The 18,654-nt window shown below is 57.5% G+C and overlaps 1 protein-coding gene across 11 annotated transcripts in view; it reads left to right on the top strand.

The window, feature by feature from the left end:
• Positions 1 to 18,654, top strand: part of EPN2 (epsin 2) — a 70,720-nt gene that overhangs the window by 31,335 nt on the left and 20,731 nt on the right. For 9 of the 11 annotated variants that reach the window (XM_033846552.2, XM_033846559.2, XM_033846555.2 and 6 more), the window contains exon 2: positions 1,557 to 2,320. The exons of 1 other annotated variant lie outside the window; for it this stretch is intronic. In XM_033846552.2, the coding sequence (XP_033702443.1) occupies positions 1,726 to 2,320 (595 nt within the window). In that variant the 5' untranslated portion in view covers positions 1,557 to 1,725. Of the gene's footprint in view, positions 1 to 328; positions 459 to 1,556; positions 2,321 to 18,654 lie in introns of those variants that run through there. One more of the 11 variants, XM_033846553.2, reaches the window with a different exon arrangement.

Here is an 18,654-nt window from a genome sequence, read left to right on the forward strand (position 1 = left end):
TTGTCCCCGCCCGGCTGCACTGCTCTGTCCTTGGCGGCCCCTGTGGGCTCTGGGCCTGGCTCCTCCTTCTGGAGGAGAGGAATCACCCAGCAGTCACTCCCCTGCTGCCTCCCGGAAGTCTCCCCCTTTGAAGACCTCCCTGCAGGTCACTTGTGCAGAAAGTGCTCTCCGTGCCCGCCTTTGCGGCCCCCAGCAGCCGGCTGAGCTGTTCTGGATTTGCGTCCTCAGATGCCTTGTGCTCACCTCTGTCCCCTGCCAGACTGTGCCTTCCTGAGGGAAGGGACACTGTTTCTAATCTGTTTCACAAATCTATCAGCAGTGTTTATTACCCACGTCAGGCACAGTGCTGGGCGCTCACTGGCAACCAAGCCAGCTGGGATCCCCACACTCTGGACCAGAGCCCGTGGCCAGAGGTGTGGCCCTCACTCCAGCTCCGCAGATGTTTCTTCCCTGGAGAGGTGTGTTTGTGGCAAAGGGCTGGGTGTCCTGTGAATGTGTAGCCGTCAGTTTTCTCCTCTGTGAAGTGAGGAAATTGGGGTAGAACCAGATTATTTGTAAGGTTGTACTGCACAGCTCGGGCCAGATGCCCGAGGCTTTTGAAAGCCTAGTGGAGGGCCCGAGCCCTGCCCTAGAAGGGGAGTTGGGAGCCTTTATAAGAAGTCAGAAGAGGTGGTCACGGAGAATCCCCCGCAGTTAGAAGCGTGGTGCCCAAGCCAGTGTAGACAGGCATTAGATTGTTCTAGCTGGCTTTTGCCTGGCGGTGGAAGAAAAATACAATCAAAATACAATCGGGGACTTTCCTGAGAAGCCACCGCAATGAGAAGCCCACGCACTGCAACGAAGAGTAGCCCACCCTCTCCACAACTAGAGAAAGCCCGCACGCGGCAACGAAGACCCAACGCAGCCAAAAATAAATCAAATCAATAAATAAATTTATAAGAAAAACACAATCGCAGCAGAGCCGATCCAGTGGAAGTGTTTTGAAAATAGAACAGTAGTTACGGTGTTACTGCTTTCCTTCCAGAGGCTTAAACTTGAGTTTAAACTTTATTCCTTTTTTTTTTTTTAAAGTTAACCATTTTTTAAATTTATTTATTTTTGCTGTGTTGGGTCTTCGTTGCATGTGGGCTTTCTCTAGTTGCGGCGAGCAGGGGCTACTCTTCATTGAGCCGCGCGGGCTTCAGTAGTTGTGGCACAAAGGCTCAGTAGTTGTGGCTCGCGGGCTCTAGAGCGCAGGCTCAGTGGTTGTGGTGCACGGGCTCAGTTGCTGCACAGCATGTGGATCTTCCCGGACCATGGCTCGAACCCATGTCCCCTGCATTGGCAGGCGGGTTCTTAACCACTGTGCCACCAGGGAGGTCCCAAACTTTATTCATTTTTAACTTGTAATATCGATCTCATCTTAGTTTTGAAGGGAAGATGGCATCTCTTTTGTCCTTGGGGGCTGGAGGACGTCCACTCACCGCCCTGGCTGACCAGTGCCTGCTGTTTGCAAAATGCTTGCCGTCCCGGGGGTGGGGGGCTCGTGCACAGTAACGTTTGTCTTCTTTCTCTAGGTCATGGCTTCCGGCTTCTCGGACCTGAGGCTCCAGCAGAGGAAATGACCATCAGGGACCCTGCTCCAGACCCATTACGGAGACTGAACCTTCACGGGGTGCGAACCTGCCTGGGACAGGGAAGCTTCTCTCTTTGAAGGGCTTTACATTTGTCACAGAGAAAGTAAAGATGACGACTTCGTCTATCAGACGGCAGATGAAAAACATCGTGAACAATTACTCGGAAGCTGAAATAAAAGTCCGGGAAGCCACCTCCAACGACCCGTGGGGCCCGTCCAGCTCCCTGATGACGGAGATCGCGGACCTGACCTACAACGTGGTGGCCTTCTCGGAGATCATGAGCATGGTGTGGAAGCGGCTCAACGACCACGGCAAGAACTGGCGGCACGTGTACAAGGCGCTGACGCTGCTCGACTACCTCATCAAGACGGGCTCGGAGCGCGTGGCCCAGCAGTGCCGTGAGAACATCTTCGCCATCCAGACCCTGAAGGACTTCCAGTACGTCGACCGCGACGGCAAGGACCAGGGCGTCAACGTGCGCGAGAAGGCCAAGCAGCTGGTGGCCCTGCTGAAGGACGAGGAGCGGCTGAAGGCCGAGCGGGCCCAGGCGCTCAAGACCAAGGAACGCATGGCCCAGGTGGCCACCGGCATGGGCAGCAGCCAGCTCACCTTCGGCCGGGGCTCCAGCCAGCCCAACCTGTCCACCAGCTACTCGGAGCAGGAGTACGGCAAGGCCGGGGGGTCGCCGGCCTCCTACCACGGCTGTGAGTAGTGGCCGAGAGCTGGGCACCGGGGCTGAGCCAGAGCTCGCGGCCCCTCCGTTCTCACTGCTGGCAGCCGACGGCGGTGCCCTCAGTCCGCCTGGAGTTGCAGTCCCAGAGGCACTTTGGGGGTCCTGAGAGCCTCTGCTGCTCTGAGCTCTGACTCTGTTTGCGTGGGCAGGGCTGGCCCGGGGGTGGTGGGCGGGAGGCGGGCGTGGAGGCCGAGTCGCCTGCTTCCTCCTGGGGCAGGTCTGCAGCGAAGGGCCCGGCCTGCTCCTGCTGCCTAGCAACGGGGGTTGGCTGTCCTGGATCACCTGCTTGCTTTAACCTCATGTTCAGTGTCTTCCTATTGACTGGGCTGTGGGGCTCCCGACTGGCTCGGTGTCTGTTCTGCTTGAGCATCTTGGGGTGAGGTGGCGTGTGTCTGCCTCACTTGTAGAGGGAGAGGGCAGAAGCCTGTGCAGTAGCCGGCGTGGGCGAGGCCTTCCCTGCCTGTGATCGAGAGTCGTTCGGTCGCACGGTTGGGTCCGTGCTGGCAGGGGCTACTCTGTTTTCTCGCTTTGCACGTCGATGACTCTGGGTCTTTGCCCGGCGTTTGGAGGAGACCTCAAAAAATAGAAGTGGGGTTCAGGGCCTGACGGAAGCTGGTCCGGGAGCCACGTTGGCATCCTTGTCATTCGCCGACGTGGTCCCTGGAATGGCGCCTCTCTGCTTTCGCAGTGTGGTGGCGAGGCGGGGGTCCGGGCGGCCTGCGGGCTGGGGGATGCAGAAACTGTCTCTTCCTGCTGTGAAAACAAAAGTGCAGGTCACCACACCCTTTGTTTTTGGAATAAGTAACACTGTCAGCGTAAAACTTTTTTTTTAAGGCAGTTGTTTGCAGTTTGACAAACCGCTGTGGACCTTGCTTAGTTCAGCAGGTTTCAGTAGCGTCTTGAGAAGTGTCAAATAGGAGATTTGCATAGTAAGGTCAGACTCCCTGCCTCTAAGAATTCTCAGTGATTGTCAAGCTCAGAGAGGTCAGCGTTTCTTGTCCCACTTCTGGTTCCTGTCGTTTTCCCACTTAGTTTGAACGGCTCTGCTTAGGCAAAGTCTGTGACCTTCGTGAAACCCCTTGAAAGAAATGGAACCTGCACCCCAGGGGCTCTAGGGGCTGCCCTTGCGCTAGGTTGCACCATAAAAGGAAGATTGCCCTTAAGAAGCGAAGTTGTGTGTTACCCTCAGGGAGCCCCTCTCCACCCGAGAAAGGCCCCTGCAGGTGGGCTGAGTCCTGGGCCCCAGGCCTCCTCTTGGGGAAGTGGCCGCGTTTGGGCTGTATGGGCGCTGGGGGCTGCTCCTCTGGCCTGCCTTTTGCGGTCATTGTCGTCTAGGTGAGGCGGCGGCCCGTCCATCGGTCCGAGGGTGTTCCGGGGCAGGGAGGAGTGGGTGGGGCCTCGGGTCCGGTCCTACCGGCCTTGGCCTCCCCGGCCCATCCCGGCGCTGCTGTGGTCCTGGCTCATCCCCTGAGACCCTGAGCTCGAGCTGCATGTTCAGGGTCCATTCGCTGGGCCCGGCCTCTGCTGCTGCCTGTCCCTCTAATGGCCTGTCACTGTGTGTGTGTGTGTCTGTGACCCACAGCACTGGAGGCCTTGCTGTGTCCCCAGCACCGCACAGAGGCCCCGCAGGGTCAGAGCAAGGAGCCGCTGCTACTGAGCCAGCGCCCGCCCTTCCTGCCCTGCCCGCCGTCCCGGGGCTGCCCTCCTGCTGCGCTGGAGTCCTGGCCCAGCCCTGCCTCACTTGGGCCCGTGGCCTGGCTTGCGGCTGTGTGCGCTCAGGGCCTTGGGGTGGGGGGTGCTGTTCACCTAAGGCCTGGGGACAGCTGGGCTCTCCCTGCGTCCCGCTCCCTGAGGAATTGGAGGGGGTCATGCTGGCCGCAGACCCGGGCGTGGGAAAGACCGGGCCGCCTGGCCGCAGTGCGTGGTTCCAGCCTCGCCCCGCCAGGCACTCCCGGGCCTCGGCGCCGGTGGCCGGGAGCCATCTCTGCAGTGCAGGGACGCGTGCCGGGTGGAGGACAAAATGGGATGGTTTTTGCTTCTCGGCGAACTGCCGTCCTTCCTGAGATCCCCGTGACCGTGGGGAACAGAGTTCGCTCTGTTGCGATTCTAGGTCATGGTGTTTGAAGGTCCCTAACTCAGTGGGTAACGAAAATGAGGCTTCTCTTTGGATTGATTAATGGTGTATCCCGGACAGTCTACAGCTGGTGCAGGTTAAACTGAAAACAGTTCTCAGCGTTGCCCACAAGGAAATGCTCTCGGTCTGATCTGCCTTCAGTCCCCAGGGGCCCCGCCTCAGAGAAGAAAGTCTTCCCTTCTCTTCTGCTCTTACCGGAAGGGGCGCCAGCGAGGCGCCTCTGTGCCGCTTCCCGACGACCTGGAAACGGTTTCCGCTCATCGTGCCTCACACACATCGCCCCCCACCCCTGCCCCCAGGTGCCCGTGTGATCGCCTTGTTGAGCTCTGGGATGTTTCCTTCGCGCCTCTGCTCCCCTCACGGCCTGGACTGGACTCCGCAGAGAGAACCGGCTTTGCACTGTTGGGAGACGGGCAGGCGTGTTTCAAAGGCTCCCCAGAAGGCTCGCTGATGCGCCTGCAGGTTCCCAGTGCCCCCGGGGCCTACCCGTTTAGTAACTGGGGGGGGTCTGTTTGTGTCCCCCTGGCCCCCAGCTCTCCTAGGACGCTTGCACGTGAAGCCCAGGCCCGGGCCGCCCCGTGCCTGGGCCCGTGGGTCCCCCCACTCGGCACCCGCACATACGCACATCGGCAAGTTGCTCGGCCCGCAGCCCACACGGAGTTCTCTTTTCCTTCAGCTCTTGAGAAATTAAGGGTAAAATGGGTGAGCGACTTTGTTTTTAGGCAGTTTCTCAAACCCTGAATGAGTTTTAGGCAAACGCGTGCTACGTGGTGTCACCCTTTTGAGTGCTTTCCTCTCCGTATCTCACACCCTCCCCGTTGCGGGGCTGCCGGGGGCTGTCCCGTGACTCCTTGCTGAGCCCTCACCTGAGTGCCACGCATAAGGTGGGGGCTTGACGTGGGCACACGGAGGCTCTGCTTTGAACACACTGGCTTGGAATCCAGCACGGAGAGTCCCACTGACCTGGCTGTCGGAAACTGGTCTCGTGAAATGCGGGCTGTGATTCAGGGCAGACTTTCGTGAGGGGCCCAGGTCGGACCCCAGGCCCCACAGGGGAGGCCTGCTGGGCGTGGTGCCGACTCCTGGCCTCAGCTGCTGCTCTGCCCACCGTGATCGTGTTTGAGGAGGGCTTCCTGTCCTGAGCTGTGCCCGTCGGATCCTCTCCGGGTCTCCCGCACACAGCTGTAGAGTTCTTTCCTTCCCCTGCAGCGCATGGCTGCAGTTCAGTGCCCGCTTTCAGATTGCTTTCCTTGCTCTTAGCCTCCCCCTGCTTACCCACCCCCCTCTTAGAAACGATGCCCTGATCCCGGCTCGCGGAGAGCGCCCTTCCATCCCAGGGGTCCCTGTAGGGTCCAGCCCAGAGCCCTGGACGCACAGACAGCTCCCCCTGCCGGCTTAACCATGCTGCTGCCGGCCTTGGGGCACCCACAGTCCCTCATTCCCTCAGCAAAGGGCGTTTTGAGCTCCCACCGTGTGCCTCTGTCGTGTGCCCCCATCCCACTAACGGGGAGAGAGACGGTGAATGGTCAGCGCTATACTGCACGCTGCACATGAATGCTCTGGAAACCCCAAACCCAGCACAGCCCAGCGTGTGAGGAGTGGGGAGGGTGGTCCGAGTGCTGGGAAGGCCCAGAACAAGCCTGGACTGGAGGAGGGCTGGGCTGTGCAAGGTCTGGAAGGGCATCCTAGGCAGGTGGAGGGCGGAGGGCTGGAGCAGTGGCAAGGCTGGGCCTGAGGGATGGGGAGTGGCCACACGTTGGTAGATGGGTGGAGGGCCTCCGGGTCATCGAAAGCCCTTTGCCTTTTACTCAGTTAGCTGGGAGCAGGGGAGGGTTTGGAACCGAGGAGGGATTGGACCCTGCTGAAGGGTGAGAAGGTTCACGAGGACCCTCTGGCTGTGTGGGGGGCCAGGCGGGCCCAGGGAGGCTGGTGGGAGACCCCTGCCTTTCTCCAGGTGGGAGAGGACGGGGCTGGACCTGATGGGGCTGAGAATGCCCGGGCACACTTTAAAGGAACGGGGTGGGTGCGCCCAGGGCTGAGAGGTGGTGGCTGCCAGCCAGGGGTCCCCGGTATCGGGAAGGCAGGGCCAGCCAGCTGGCGGGGAGCGTGCCCAGACCTCCGGGGCCTTCCACCCGGCTTTGGGCCCCATGTCGGCTGATTGCTCCCAAAGGGGTTGGGCGAGGAATTTGGCGGGAGATGGGACTCACTCGGGAGGCTGTCTCGCCGGAGCCGGTGTGTTCTGCACGTCGCGGGAGCCCGGATCTTCGGTGGCAGCTTGTGTCCAGCAGAGGCCGGCGCTGGCTGTCACGTCTTCAGGTAGGAAATCGAATCAAGAGGGGGCTGCTTGGTAGCGCCAGCAGGCCCTCGGAGGTGGCAGTTGTAGTGACACGTCTGTCCAGGCGGCACATGTCAAAGGTGTTCGTTCTTGCTTCTTGGGCTTGGGCCCCCAGCAGGGTCTGAATGTGCCGTGGAGAGGCCTCCGCATGTCTGGGCTGCTCGGGGCTGCAGTGCCTGCAGCAGCCGGAGGCTGACGGTCCCCGTTCACTTCCTGTAGGAGGCAGCGGGGCGGGGGTCATTGGCAAGGACACTGAGATGGACTCGCCCCCCCAGATCCACTCAGTCGTAGCAGCGAGGCCAGGATCTGAACCCAGAGCCCTGGCAATTTTACGGTTGTGTGGTCCACCTCGTGTAATGCTGGTTACCCCACGGGGCCCTGTGATTGTCAGAGGGTGAGGTTGAAACAGCTGTCAGAGCTGCTGATGGGGGTCGGTTGTCAGTTAGGCTGTTGATGTTGCCGTGTGCCAGGGAAGATGGAAGGTGTGGCTGCAATAGCTACACCTGTCCCTTTGTCTTTCAAGCATCCTTCGTAAAAGTGTAGGTACACAAAGTGTCGTTTCATAGACTGTCAGTAGTGGATGTGAAAAAAGCAAAGCGGGGGTTGAGTCAGGCTCAGTAAGAGTTACACAGCAGGGCCATGTCTGATTCATGGCTGCGTGGTGGCCAGATTGCAATGGCCAGCTTGAAGAAAGGGGGCATTTAAAATTATAGTATAAATAAAAATAAGAGGGAAGGTCTAAGGTTAATTTTTCTTTGTGTTGGAAAGTAGATCCCATAATTTATGGGTAATCTCTGTCTATCGCGTATTCTGTGTTTGTCTTCAGAGTATGTTTCTCTTTTATCTTTGTCTCCTCGCACTGACAGAGCAGGAGCCTGTGCTCAGGGCTGAGTGCCTGACCCACGAGGTGCTCAGTAAGCAGTGAACGAACGAATGCTAAATCGACCTGAATTCTCTTTTTCTTGGTGGTGTTTTGATGTGACGTGCTCATCTCCATTGGTGTCTGCCTCTGTTAGCCTTTTGCAAATACACTTTGTGGGCTTTTCCAGAAATGTGGAAATGTTGTACCGTATCTTGAGACTTTGAGTTTAGAACAGTGTGATTCCTAGCTGTTAGATTTTGTTTGGTGATAAAATGCGGTTCCCGATTTTGCCAACTGCCCTTTCTCTGTTCCCTAAGCCACTGGCTCCAGCTGACTGCCCGGGAGCTTTTAAATCTCCCGAGGTGTCCCAGCGCCCCGGCACACATCTGACAGGTCGGAGCCTCGGGCGGGCGCGGGCAGCATGGCGCTGAAGCTCCCAGGAGGCTCCGGGCCTGGTCAGTGCGGGCCCTTCCTCCCGTCGCTTCCGCTGACCACCGGCGGCCACGCTGTTTCAGAGAGTCACGGTCAGCAGGCGACTCACCGACTTTCAGCAGCTCAAAATGGGTGTTGCAGCGGGATGAGCCTCCTCCCGCGGCCTGCTGGTGGGGAGCATGGTGCAGCTGGCGGTGTGGTGACCAGCCCATCGGGCCAGTGCCCCCGTGGCCCGCCTCTCCAGGTCTAACTGGTAAGCGCGGCTTGGGCGGCAACTAAGAACTCTGCTAGATCTTTCATGATAAAGATAATGCCTGTCCATTCCCGATGGTGTAGAAAATGCAAAAAGAAGACGGACACACTCCGTAATCTTGTCACACAGGCAGCTGTTGTTCCCATGTGGGTGTATGTCCTTCTGGACATTTTTTCTAAGCGTTTTCTTTTCTAGGGTTGCAGATGTGTTGTAGACGCAGCTCTGCGTCCCTGCTTTCTGTATCATGCTGTCGTCACCCCCCAGCTGCCTGGCCTGTGGGAATGGGTGGTGGTTCGGCTTTGTCACGGCCATCTGTCTGTGAGCAAAGCCAGTGGGTTCTTACTCTGAAGAGGAAGCGAAGGCCAGATCAGACCCGCATCCCCGGAAGCGGCTGTATGGACAGATCCGGATCACAGGTGTGAAGTGTGTTCCACGAGAGCAGAAGGAATCTCATGTTTCATGCCGTGCAGACAGTAAAAAAGTATTACACCTGTGTTGTTCATGACCACGTGACCTTTTCAAAGCACATTTCTCAGAAGGTGAGTGCATTCGTTCACTCACTTCATAAGCCCAAGGGTGCCGGGGCCGGCGCTGGGCAGTGAGGGCTCACGGTCGGCAGCTGAGGCCTCGCGCTCCGTGGGCTTCCAGTTCGGGAGAGGCGGACACCTTCGTGGTGCGACACGTGTAGTGCTCCGAGGGGGCCGGGCAGGCAGGTCCGAGGCTGTTCTAACCCTGCGTGCAGTGGGACGGGGTGCAGTGGCCCAGAGGTCACCCCTTAGCTGACTCCTTACCACCAGATTCCCAGGACAAATACTACAGTCACTGATTTTTTTCACCTCACTTCCTGCGTGCATTTTCCGTGTTGCTACACAGCTACACTTGGCTTCATAGGTTAAAGTTTGGATAGGTTAGACGTCCATACGGTGGGGACGGGGCAGTGCTGTCTGGGTTCCTGGGTGTCCCCTGTGCTAATGTGGGCGCTGCACACACTGCCGTGCCTGAGGGAGCCGCCCCTCACAGGGGTCGCTCACCATTCCCACCCCAGTCACAGCTGTTTCCAGGTTCTCACAGTGTAAATAGCCACGTGGTCAGCGTCTTTGGGCAGAAAGCCTGCTTTTCTGAGATTCTTCATTGTCTTCAATGTAGAATTCCCAGAAGTGAAAGTAGTGGGGGAAATGTATGAACATCATTCTGTCTCTTGAAATTGGCAAATGTTTCCCCAACGGACCAGGCCCAGGTGCAGTGCTGCCAGCCGGGGGGCCGACTGTGCTCAGTTGATAGCCCCTGAGCCCAAAATGGGTACTGAAATTTTTTGAAAGATCATTTCTAGTTTAATAGATGGAAATTTCCATCAAAACACTCATTTTATCTTATTTTTATTTTACATCTTTATTGGAGTATAATTGCTTTACAGTGGTGTGTTAGTTTCTGCTTTATAACAAAGTGAATCAGTTATACATATACACACGTTCCCGTATCTCTTGCATCTCCCTCCCTCCCACCCTCCCTATCCCACCCCTCTAGGTGGTCACAAAACCCCCCTAGGTGGTCACAAAGCACCGAGCTGATCTCCCTGTGCTATGCGGCTGCTTCCCACTAGCTATCTACCTTACGTTTGGTAGTGTATATACGTCCATGCCTCTCTCTCGCTTTGTCCCAGCTTACCCTTCCCCCTCCCCATATCCTCAAGTCCATTCTCTAGTAGGTCTGTGTCTTTATTCCCATCTTGCCCCTAGGTTCTTCATGACATTTTTTTTTTCTTAAATTCCATATAAATGTGTTAGCGTACGGTATTTGTCTTTCTCTTTCTGACTTACTTCACTCTGTATGACAGACTCTAGGTCTATCCACCTCATTACAAATAGCCCAATTTCGTTTCTTTTTATGGCTGAGTAATATTCCATTGTATATGTGTGCCACATCTTCTTTATCCATTCATCCAATGATGGACACTTAGGTTGTTTCCATCTCCGGGCTGTTGTAAATAGAGCTGCAATGAACGTTTTGGTACATGACTATTTTTGAATTATGGTTTTCTCAGGGTATATGCCCAGTAGTGGGATTGCTGGGTCGTATGGTAGTTCTATTTGTAGTTTTTTAAGGAACCTCCATACTGTTCTCCATAGTGGCTGTATCAATTTACATTCCCACCAGCAGTGCAAGAGTAAAACACTCATTTTATTTATTTATTTATTTATTTTTTTTCATCTTTATTGGAGCATAATTGCCTCACAATGGTATGCCAGCCCCAGCCCCACAACAAAATGAGTCAGTCACACATACACATACGTTCCCATATCTCTTCCCGCCCGCGCCCCCCTCCCTCCCACCCTCCCCACTCCACCCCTCCAGGCGGTCACAAAGCACCGAGCTGATCTCCCTGTGCTATGCGGCTGCTTCCCACTAGCTATCTACCTTACGTTTAGTAGTGTATATATGTCCATGCCTCTTTATCGCTTTGTCACCGTTTACTCTTCCCCCTCCCCATAGCCTCAAGTCCATTCTCTAGTAAGTCTGTGTCTTTATTCCTGTTTCACCCCTAGGTTTTTCATGACATTTTTTTTTTTCTTAAATTCCATATATATGTGTTAGCATACGGTATTTGTCTCTCTCTTTCTGACTTACTTCACTCTGTATGACAGACTCTAGGTCTATCCACCTCATTACAAATAGCTCAATTTCATCTCTTTTTATGGCTGAGTAATATTCCATTGTATACATGTGCCACATCTTCTTTATCCATTCATCCGATGATGGACACTTAGGTTGTTTCCATCTCTGGGCTATTGTAAATAGAGCTGCAATGAACATTTTGGTACATGACTATTTTTGAATTATGGTTTTCTCAGGGTATATGCCCAGTAGTGGGATTGCTAGGTCGTATGGTAGTTCTATTTGTAGTTTTTTAAGGAACCTCCATACTGTTCTCCATAGTGGCTGTATCAATTTACATTCCCACCAGCAGTGCGAGAGTAAAACACTCATTTTAAAAGTGAGTTTCCGGGCTTCCCTGGTGGCACAGTGGTTAAGAGTCCGCCTACCGATGCAGGGGACACGGGTTCGTGCCCCGGTCTGGGAAGATCCCACATGCTGTGGAGCGGCTGGGCCCGTGAGCCATGGCCACTGAGCCTGCGCGTCCGGAGCCTGTGCTCCGCAACAGGAGAGGCCACAGCAGTGAGAGGCCTGCGTACCGCAAAAAAAAAAAAAAAAAAAAAGTGAGTTTCCTGTCTGTAAATATTACCCTAAGAAACTGATGTAGGCATTTAACCTAAGTTTATGATTGAATTAAGAAGGAGAGAAATTACGTCTTTGTTGAAGTTGCGGTGTTCCAAGCCCTCTCCTCCCTCCCGAGCTCCTGCCTGGGGAGTTGTGGGTGCGACCCTCGCCCCAATGCTCCCCGTGAAGGTCGACTTTCCCATGGGTGTAGACAGAGCACCAGGAACCATGGGGACCCCGGGGAAACGAGTGAGGAGAAACAACCCCTTCCTGTCTTGGACAAGCCCTCCCTTCCCCACCTCGCCAGCTGGTGATCTCGTAATGGGGAGGGTCTCACCGCAGCCCAGAGAGAGCAGCACAGACTCCCTCTTTTCTCTCAGGCAGAGGATGGGCCTTAAGTCCTGCCAGCAGATGACAGGGCAGCCTTTTGTCTCTGCTGCGCCCGCCCCATCCGTCCCCACTGTCTGTCTCCCGCGCTGGCTCCTTCCTCCCTGGGCTTTGGCTTCCGCGTCCGTGGGCTGCGGTGGCAGCACCCGTGTCTCAGGGTGGTGGTGACGCGTGTGTGAGCTGTGCCCTGGGGAGTCACAGTTTTGTGCTCGCTGGAAACTAAACTAGAAAATGAACACACAGGGGCCTGAGCTCCTGCTCTGTGCCTGGAACAAGCCAGGGTGGGGAGGTTCCTGGCCACAGGCGGGTCTGGGGTGTAGAAGGCCTAGGTCCCCATTCTGCGGGCCGCAGAGCACCTGCCCTGCTCTAGGTGTCCAAGAGGAACCCCTGCCCACAGAGCGTCCTGCTGGGGAGGGCGAGCGGGGAGACCCAGGCTCTCTTTCCTCCCTGAGGGAGGGGCGGGGGGGGGCGGGAGTGGGAGTGTGGTCTGAAAGCAGGAAGGAACTGGAGGACTCTAGGGCCCTCTGTGGCTGGCGGAGCAGGTGCCAGGTGCGGGGGAGGGGCTGGTGAGCTGCCCTGGGGAGTGGAGGCCTGTGTGCGGGGAGGCGGGGCCTGAGACGACGCTGGGAGAGGAGCCGCCCACCGGGGCTTCAGCGCCAGAGGTGGGTCGGAAACCCCAAATCAGGGTGTCCGCAGGGCTGTATCCTCTGAAACCCGCAGGGGAGCGTCCTGCCTGCGGCTTCCCTGCTTCTGCTGGTGGTGGCCGTCCTTGGTGTCCCGTGGCCTACGCTGCTGCCCTCCCCTTGTGTCCACCCCTGCGTCTCTTCTCTGCTTGTAAGGACACGTGTCATGTTGGATGTCGGGGCCCACCGGCTCCAGTGTGACCTCAGCTTAACCGTTAACAAATGAATCTGCAGCAGCTCTGTTTCCAAATAAGCTCTCATTCCGAGCCCAGGGGTCAGGACTTCACAGCCTTGGGGCTCAGCTGTGCCCCAGCCCCCGGTCAGGGGGAGGCTCTCTGTGGGCCGAGTCTCCGCTTGGGCGGCAGCACAGGCCACTTGCGGTGGGAGGGTGAGTTTGGGCTGCCGGGGGTCGGCACCATCCGGGCCAGGCCGGGCCCCAGATGTTCTCTCGTGACCTCGGGCCGGATGGTCCAGGAACGTTGCCAGGTGTAACAGAATCTCAGTGAAAGCCACCCAGAAACCAGCGCGTCTCACCTCCTTCACGGCCGCCACCCTGGCCCAAGCTCCCACCATCCTCCCTGGACCGGCCAGGTGGCGTCGCTGCTCGGCTTGCACCCTCCTGAAGGCCCTCCGACTCCGAGAGCCCCCGGCGCCACCAGGGCCCTTCCGTCATGGCCCTCTGGGAGCTCTGCCCATGCCAGCCCCTCCCCCTGCACCCAGGCGAAGCCCCCACCCGCTCTCTGCTTGGTGTCCTTGCTGCCGCCCAGGCCCCTCTGCAGTGTCTCTGTCAGACCTGAGCACAGGACAGGCTCTCCTCACCCTGACCCACCTCCCCTCTGTGTGTGTGTGTCTTGTCCCCCCTCACTGGGACACAAGCTCCAGGAGAGCAGGGACTGGCCTCAGGCCTGGAGACGCGCCAGGCGTGGCGTGTGCGAGTGTCAAGGACTGAGCGCACAGAGCACCTCAGGGCTCTGAGGCTGGCTCTGAGTTCCCCTCCTGCTGTGAGTGGCGCTGTGACGTCTCTGGGCCCCGGTTCCCTCCTCTGTGGGAGCGAGCGATGATGCAGAGCAAGGCCTCAGATCAGCCTCGACCCTCGTGGCTGGGGCGCCTTGGCGAGCCACCTCACTTCCGGGCCTCAGCCCTGGCCTTCGGGGTTGGGGGCAGGACCCCGCCCGGACTGAGGGTCCAGCGAGGCGCCAGGTGTGGTACACCTGTCACGTGCCAGGCACTCCCACAGGAGCTGGTCTGATCCTCAGGACAGCCCGAGGCGGTGGGGACTCTGTTTCCGTCCTGCGGGTGAGGAAGCCGCGGTGTGGAGGATTGAGCAGCTGCAGGGCCTGGATCTGGGCCCATGCTCGCAGACGCCCCCTCTCCCGGGGCCGAAACAGCACCCTGGGTGGGGCCCATGCACGGCAGTGAGTAGACACCCGTGGGTGAGTGCCAGGGAAGAGCACGTGTTTGTGTTTTCTGGGTGGAATCGCAAGAAAATGTCAACAGCTGTTTCCTCTGGGGAGAGGAGTGGGGGCAGGAAAAGAGGGGTGGCCCTCGCTTCCTTTTATGCTGAAGTCTTTAAAACAGGCTCTGGCATCTCCCCTCCCCCATCAACGTGGCAGTGAGGACAGGCTGCCTGTCATCCTACCTGGCAGAGTACACAGCAGCCGTCAGGACCGTCTCACCCCCGCCCGCGTGCCTGTCTGCCCACTGTCGACACCGAGACCACCAGCAGCACGGTCGCTCGGAGGTCCTGTCCCTGCAGTCGTACTGTGCTCACGACGCTGATGTGCTGAGACGCAGGGCCGGCCATCTTGCAGAGTGGCCCGAGGTCTGGATTTGTCCACCTGCTGCCTCAGTCCTCGCCCTGTTCTTCTGTGAACTGGAATCAGATGTGGAGTCTGCATTGAAATCCAGTTGGGGGGGGGTTGCCAGGGCCGTCAGGTGGTGGGCGACAGGCAGGGCTTGGCCACGTCCCCCCTCCGCTATGAAGTCTCACGTCCCCCCCTCGTCCTGAAGGTCACCCGGCTGTGGTGGTCCTTCAGGCGCTTCACATCTTGCAGCTCTTTGGCTTTTCCACAATGTATTTATGGTTTTTTTCTTTTTCAATGTTAACCTGGGGTGATTTGAGCTTATTTTCTCCTAATTTGCCTCGCTTGACTAAAAGCAGTCTTTCCTCTTCTGCCTGTGAGCTGGGAGAGGGAGGGCCCTGGAGCGTCTCCCTGGGGAACGGGCTCAAAAGCCTCCACTCTGTGTGGGAGTGTCCTTGGTGGCCGAGGGTCATCGGTGACTCGGGAAACGGCTGGTGGAACACAGGAGGTTGTCGCCACATTGAGGAAGACCCAGTAAGCACTTCGCTGCAGTTCAGTAACAAGGAAGGAACCTAGCTGGACCGGGGAGCTAGTCACTGGGGGGGCAGAAGCTGCCCCTGGGCTCAGTGCCAGCTCCCCAGCCCCTCCTTCAGAGACCAGCAGAAAGAGGAGGGTGGAGGCCCCGGCCGCCAGAGCCACGGTCCTCTGCCCATGGAGGTCCGGGGCCAGAGCGCGTACCAGTCCCTGGTTTCTGCCGTGCAAGATGGAGGGCGCCGTCTGGTGGCTGTGGACAGAGTGGAGAGCAGTGACCTGGGCAAGGCCTGGCCCCCAGGTTGGGGGGCTGCTGTGTCTTGGGTCCTCCTGACCCTCCCTCCCTCCCCCACACTTCATAGACGTGGAAGCAGAAGCCCAGAGAGGTGGCCATTCGTGTGCGGTCCCCCTGCTGCTATAGGGTGGGGACGGGACGGGAGCCCCAGCATCCCCGTCAGCTGTCGGGCACGGGGTTGTTAGGGTGGTGGCAGTGCTTGGATCCAGATGGGGTCTTCTTGGAGCCCCACTGCCTGGCGACCTTGCGTTCTTGCTAGGTTGTCAGACGTGCCTCGTGTACCCCGGCGACAGCCTGCGTGCTAGGGCTTTACGAGAAGTCCCCGTGCAGAGCCCCCTCTGGGCCAGCTGGGTCTGCAGAGTCTGTGCCCTGCACTTGGCGTCCGTGACTGCAGACACCGCTTACGTGCTTTCTAGGAACACTGCAAAACGTAGCCAGCGAGAAGCAGCAATTTCCTGTTTTTCTATTACCTTGTCTGCTTTGCTTTCTTCTTTTGAAATTCCCCGACCTTGCCCATCTGAAGTGCCTTTGTTTTAGGGGCGCGTTTGGGGACCCGTGTGGGTCGGCCGGTCCCTGGAGCAGGCGAGCAAGGTGAGTTCGGGAGGCCCTGCAGGAGACGCCAGCGGTGTTTCTGGTTCTCGTCTTAGCCTGTATTTTGCGGGAGCTGTTGGGCTTGTGTAGGCTCCCTGTTCAACCTCCCCTGCCGAGCTTTCTCAGCCAGGGTAGCAGACTGGACAGGGTGAACGGGGGGCCCACTGAGCAGGTGAAGGCTTCGTGCTTCTCCCCACGGGCCCGTCTCAGCTGCAGGAGAAGGGTGGTGACACGCTTGCTCGTGGAGTGATTTGCTTGTGCGCATGGTGCCGGTCTTCCCTCGAGAGGGTGCTGGGTCAGAAAGCAGCCTGAGACCCGAGAGCGGCCAGCCCCTTGAACCCCTGCTTCTTCCACTGTCCCCATGAGTTGTGGACCCTCAGACCCTCAGATCGTCAGAGTGGGGCGAGGGCCAGGTTCCGGGGGTCAGAAGGGCCCATTCAGGCCCCTCTCACCACCACCTCTGTGTCCACTGTCCTGTCCTCGGGCACAAGAGGCCCTTTGTGGAGACGAGATGCTGTCACTAAGGCAGGAACGTCTCCGCCGGATGCCTCCCTCGCAGCTGAGACCGCCGTGTGCAGCTCAGCTGACGTTGTGGGCTGGTGGCTGTGAATTCTTCCAACTGCGTGACTGAGAGCCGTGCCTCCTCTTATGAAAACCACAGCGTTTAGGGGAATACCCTTTGTCTAATTTCCATACTGATGTGGTGAGCTATTTCCGAGTGTGCCGGCCACACGTTATTCCAGCAGCGTCAGCTGTGTGGGGTGCAGACGTGCACGTTTGCATTTGAAGCTGGGCTGGCCTCGCAGCTGTGCTGAGAGGCTCGGGGGACAGGGGGGCCTCACGTCTCTGGCAGGCCCTGCGCAGAGCCCGGCCCATTCATCCGGGTCCCACCGTTAGGCCAGTTTCGGCTTTCCCCGCCAAGACGGGGCTCTCTGTTCAGGGGGCTTTTCGGGGTGTGGAATGGGGTCTGAGGTCTTCTCCTGTCTTCACTCCTGGTTTCCATCTGGGAGTAAATGAAGGGCGTCGGATGCGCCATGCTTGCTGTAAGCTGAGGCTTTTGGGAAGCAGCCTCAGAGACTCTTACCAGGAAGGAGGCTGGGAACGGGCGGCCGAGTGGCTGTGACCTGGACGGGAGAGCCACGTGCGCCACAGGAGTCCCCCCACACTGTCCCCCACGACTGGCCAGCTTCCTTTGTTCCCACCAGTCTGGGTGGTGATGTTGCTTCTAGAGCACGAGGAAGCCAGAGCTGCCGCCTGTGACGGGCAGAGGTGAAGTTTGGAAACAAACCAACCAAAAATGTGCTTTTGTTTTGGTATATTGTTAAGAAATAAAATTATTAAGGTAGATTTGAGGACATTCTGTTACCATCTAGCTTTATTTCTTAAGAAATGCTTTGGAAAATCTAATTGGGGCGATGCACTAGGCTGGGATTTGACTTGATTTTATTTAGAAAAATATGTTGGTGTTTTTTGGATAACTGCAGCATTTTGCTGTTTGACCTGCTCACTAGCTTAGAGTAGACATGAGGCAATTGGTTGCTGGCTTTTTTTTTAATGTTTCTCTTGGTTGACAGTAAATCACAGTGGACACACTGTGCTTCAGGCCATGTGATTGTCCCAGATGAAATCTCGCTGCCGTGTGTTGTACGTGTCTTTCCTAAATTGTAGGACAGAGTGGTGCCGATTACAGCCCCCGCCCTGCACTGCCCCTGCAGCCTCGCCTGTTCTCCTGTGGGTTTTTCCAGGACCCTAACTGCATCTCGCCTCTTCTCCCGTTTTGCTCACTGTAGCCAGAGCCCAGCCGTCTAGAAACCTCAGTCTCAGGCATCATTCCCCACCGTTTACTCTCTCCCAAAGAGGCAGATCCTAAGGGGCAAGCGTAGGTTGGAGATTTGGGCAGAGGTAGCATTTGCGTGAGTGCTGGGGGCTGGGTCTGCTGGAAGGGATGTAATGGAAGAGGGCGGCAGACGAATATACAGCCAGAGCGTCTTTAACAACTGCCCCTCGGCCATGCAGTGGGATCCTCCATCTGCCTGTCCCTCCATCTGCCCATTTATCCACGCAGTGGGCGTTTGCCAGCTGCTTTGTCAGACTTTGCGGATGGACGTGATGGTGGGAAGACGAGCCTGGGCCCTTCCCTAGGAGCACCTTCTGACATGACCCACCAAACTGCAGAATAGGGGTGCTGGGAGAGAGGGAGTGCTGACCCAGCCCTGGCGGGAGGCCGGCCCCGGAGGACCAGAGGGAGGACAGGGCAGGGGCACCCGAGGCGGTGGCTCCACAGCTCTCCGGGTGGCAGGGCTCGCGCTGAGATTTCCTGTCCTGGGGGGCGGCGGGCAGGGGTGGCGCACTCTTGGGCTGCTGCTCCCGAAGCTTCATGTCTGGTTTCTGCGGGCGCCCAGGCTCCCTGGCGCAGGAAGCGTGATGGTGCGTAAGCCCAGCGTTCTCCACATGTGGGGCCCAGCCTGGCCACAGTGGGGTTGTGCGAAGACCCCTTTCTTTGGGAACCAGCTGGGAATTCACATCTCATCCCTTCATCAGAACTGCTTCATCAAGGCGGGTGCTGCTTCAGATGTTTAAGCTAGATAAGTACTTAAGCAAACAATGGCTGCGTAGGTTTTTTTTTTCCAAGTCAACGTGCAGTTTTACTTAAAAAACAAAAATTTTCAGGGTTACTGCAGAAATGTTTGGTCTTCATTTTCCATGTCCTTAGGACCGGGAGATACGGTGACATTCTTACACATGCGAGGGGGGTTCTTGAGAGGAGCGAGTCCACAGAGGCCA

This window comes from Tursiops truncatus, chromosome 20, assembly GCF_011762595.2.
Source record: "Tursiops truncatus isolate mTurTru1 chromosome 20, mTurTru1.mat.Y, whole genome shotgun sequence".
Taxonomy (NCBI): domain Eukaryota; kingdom Metazoa; phylum Chordata; class Mammalia; order Artiodactyla; family Delphinidae; genus Tursiops; species Tursiops truncatus.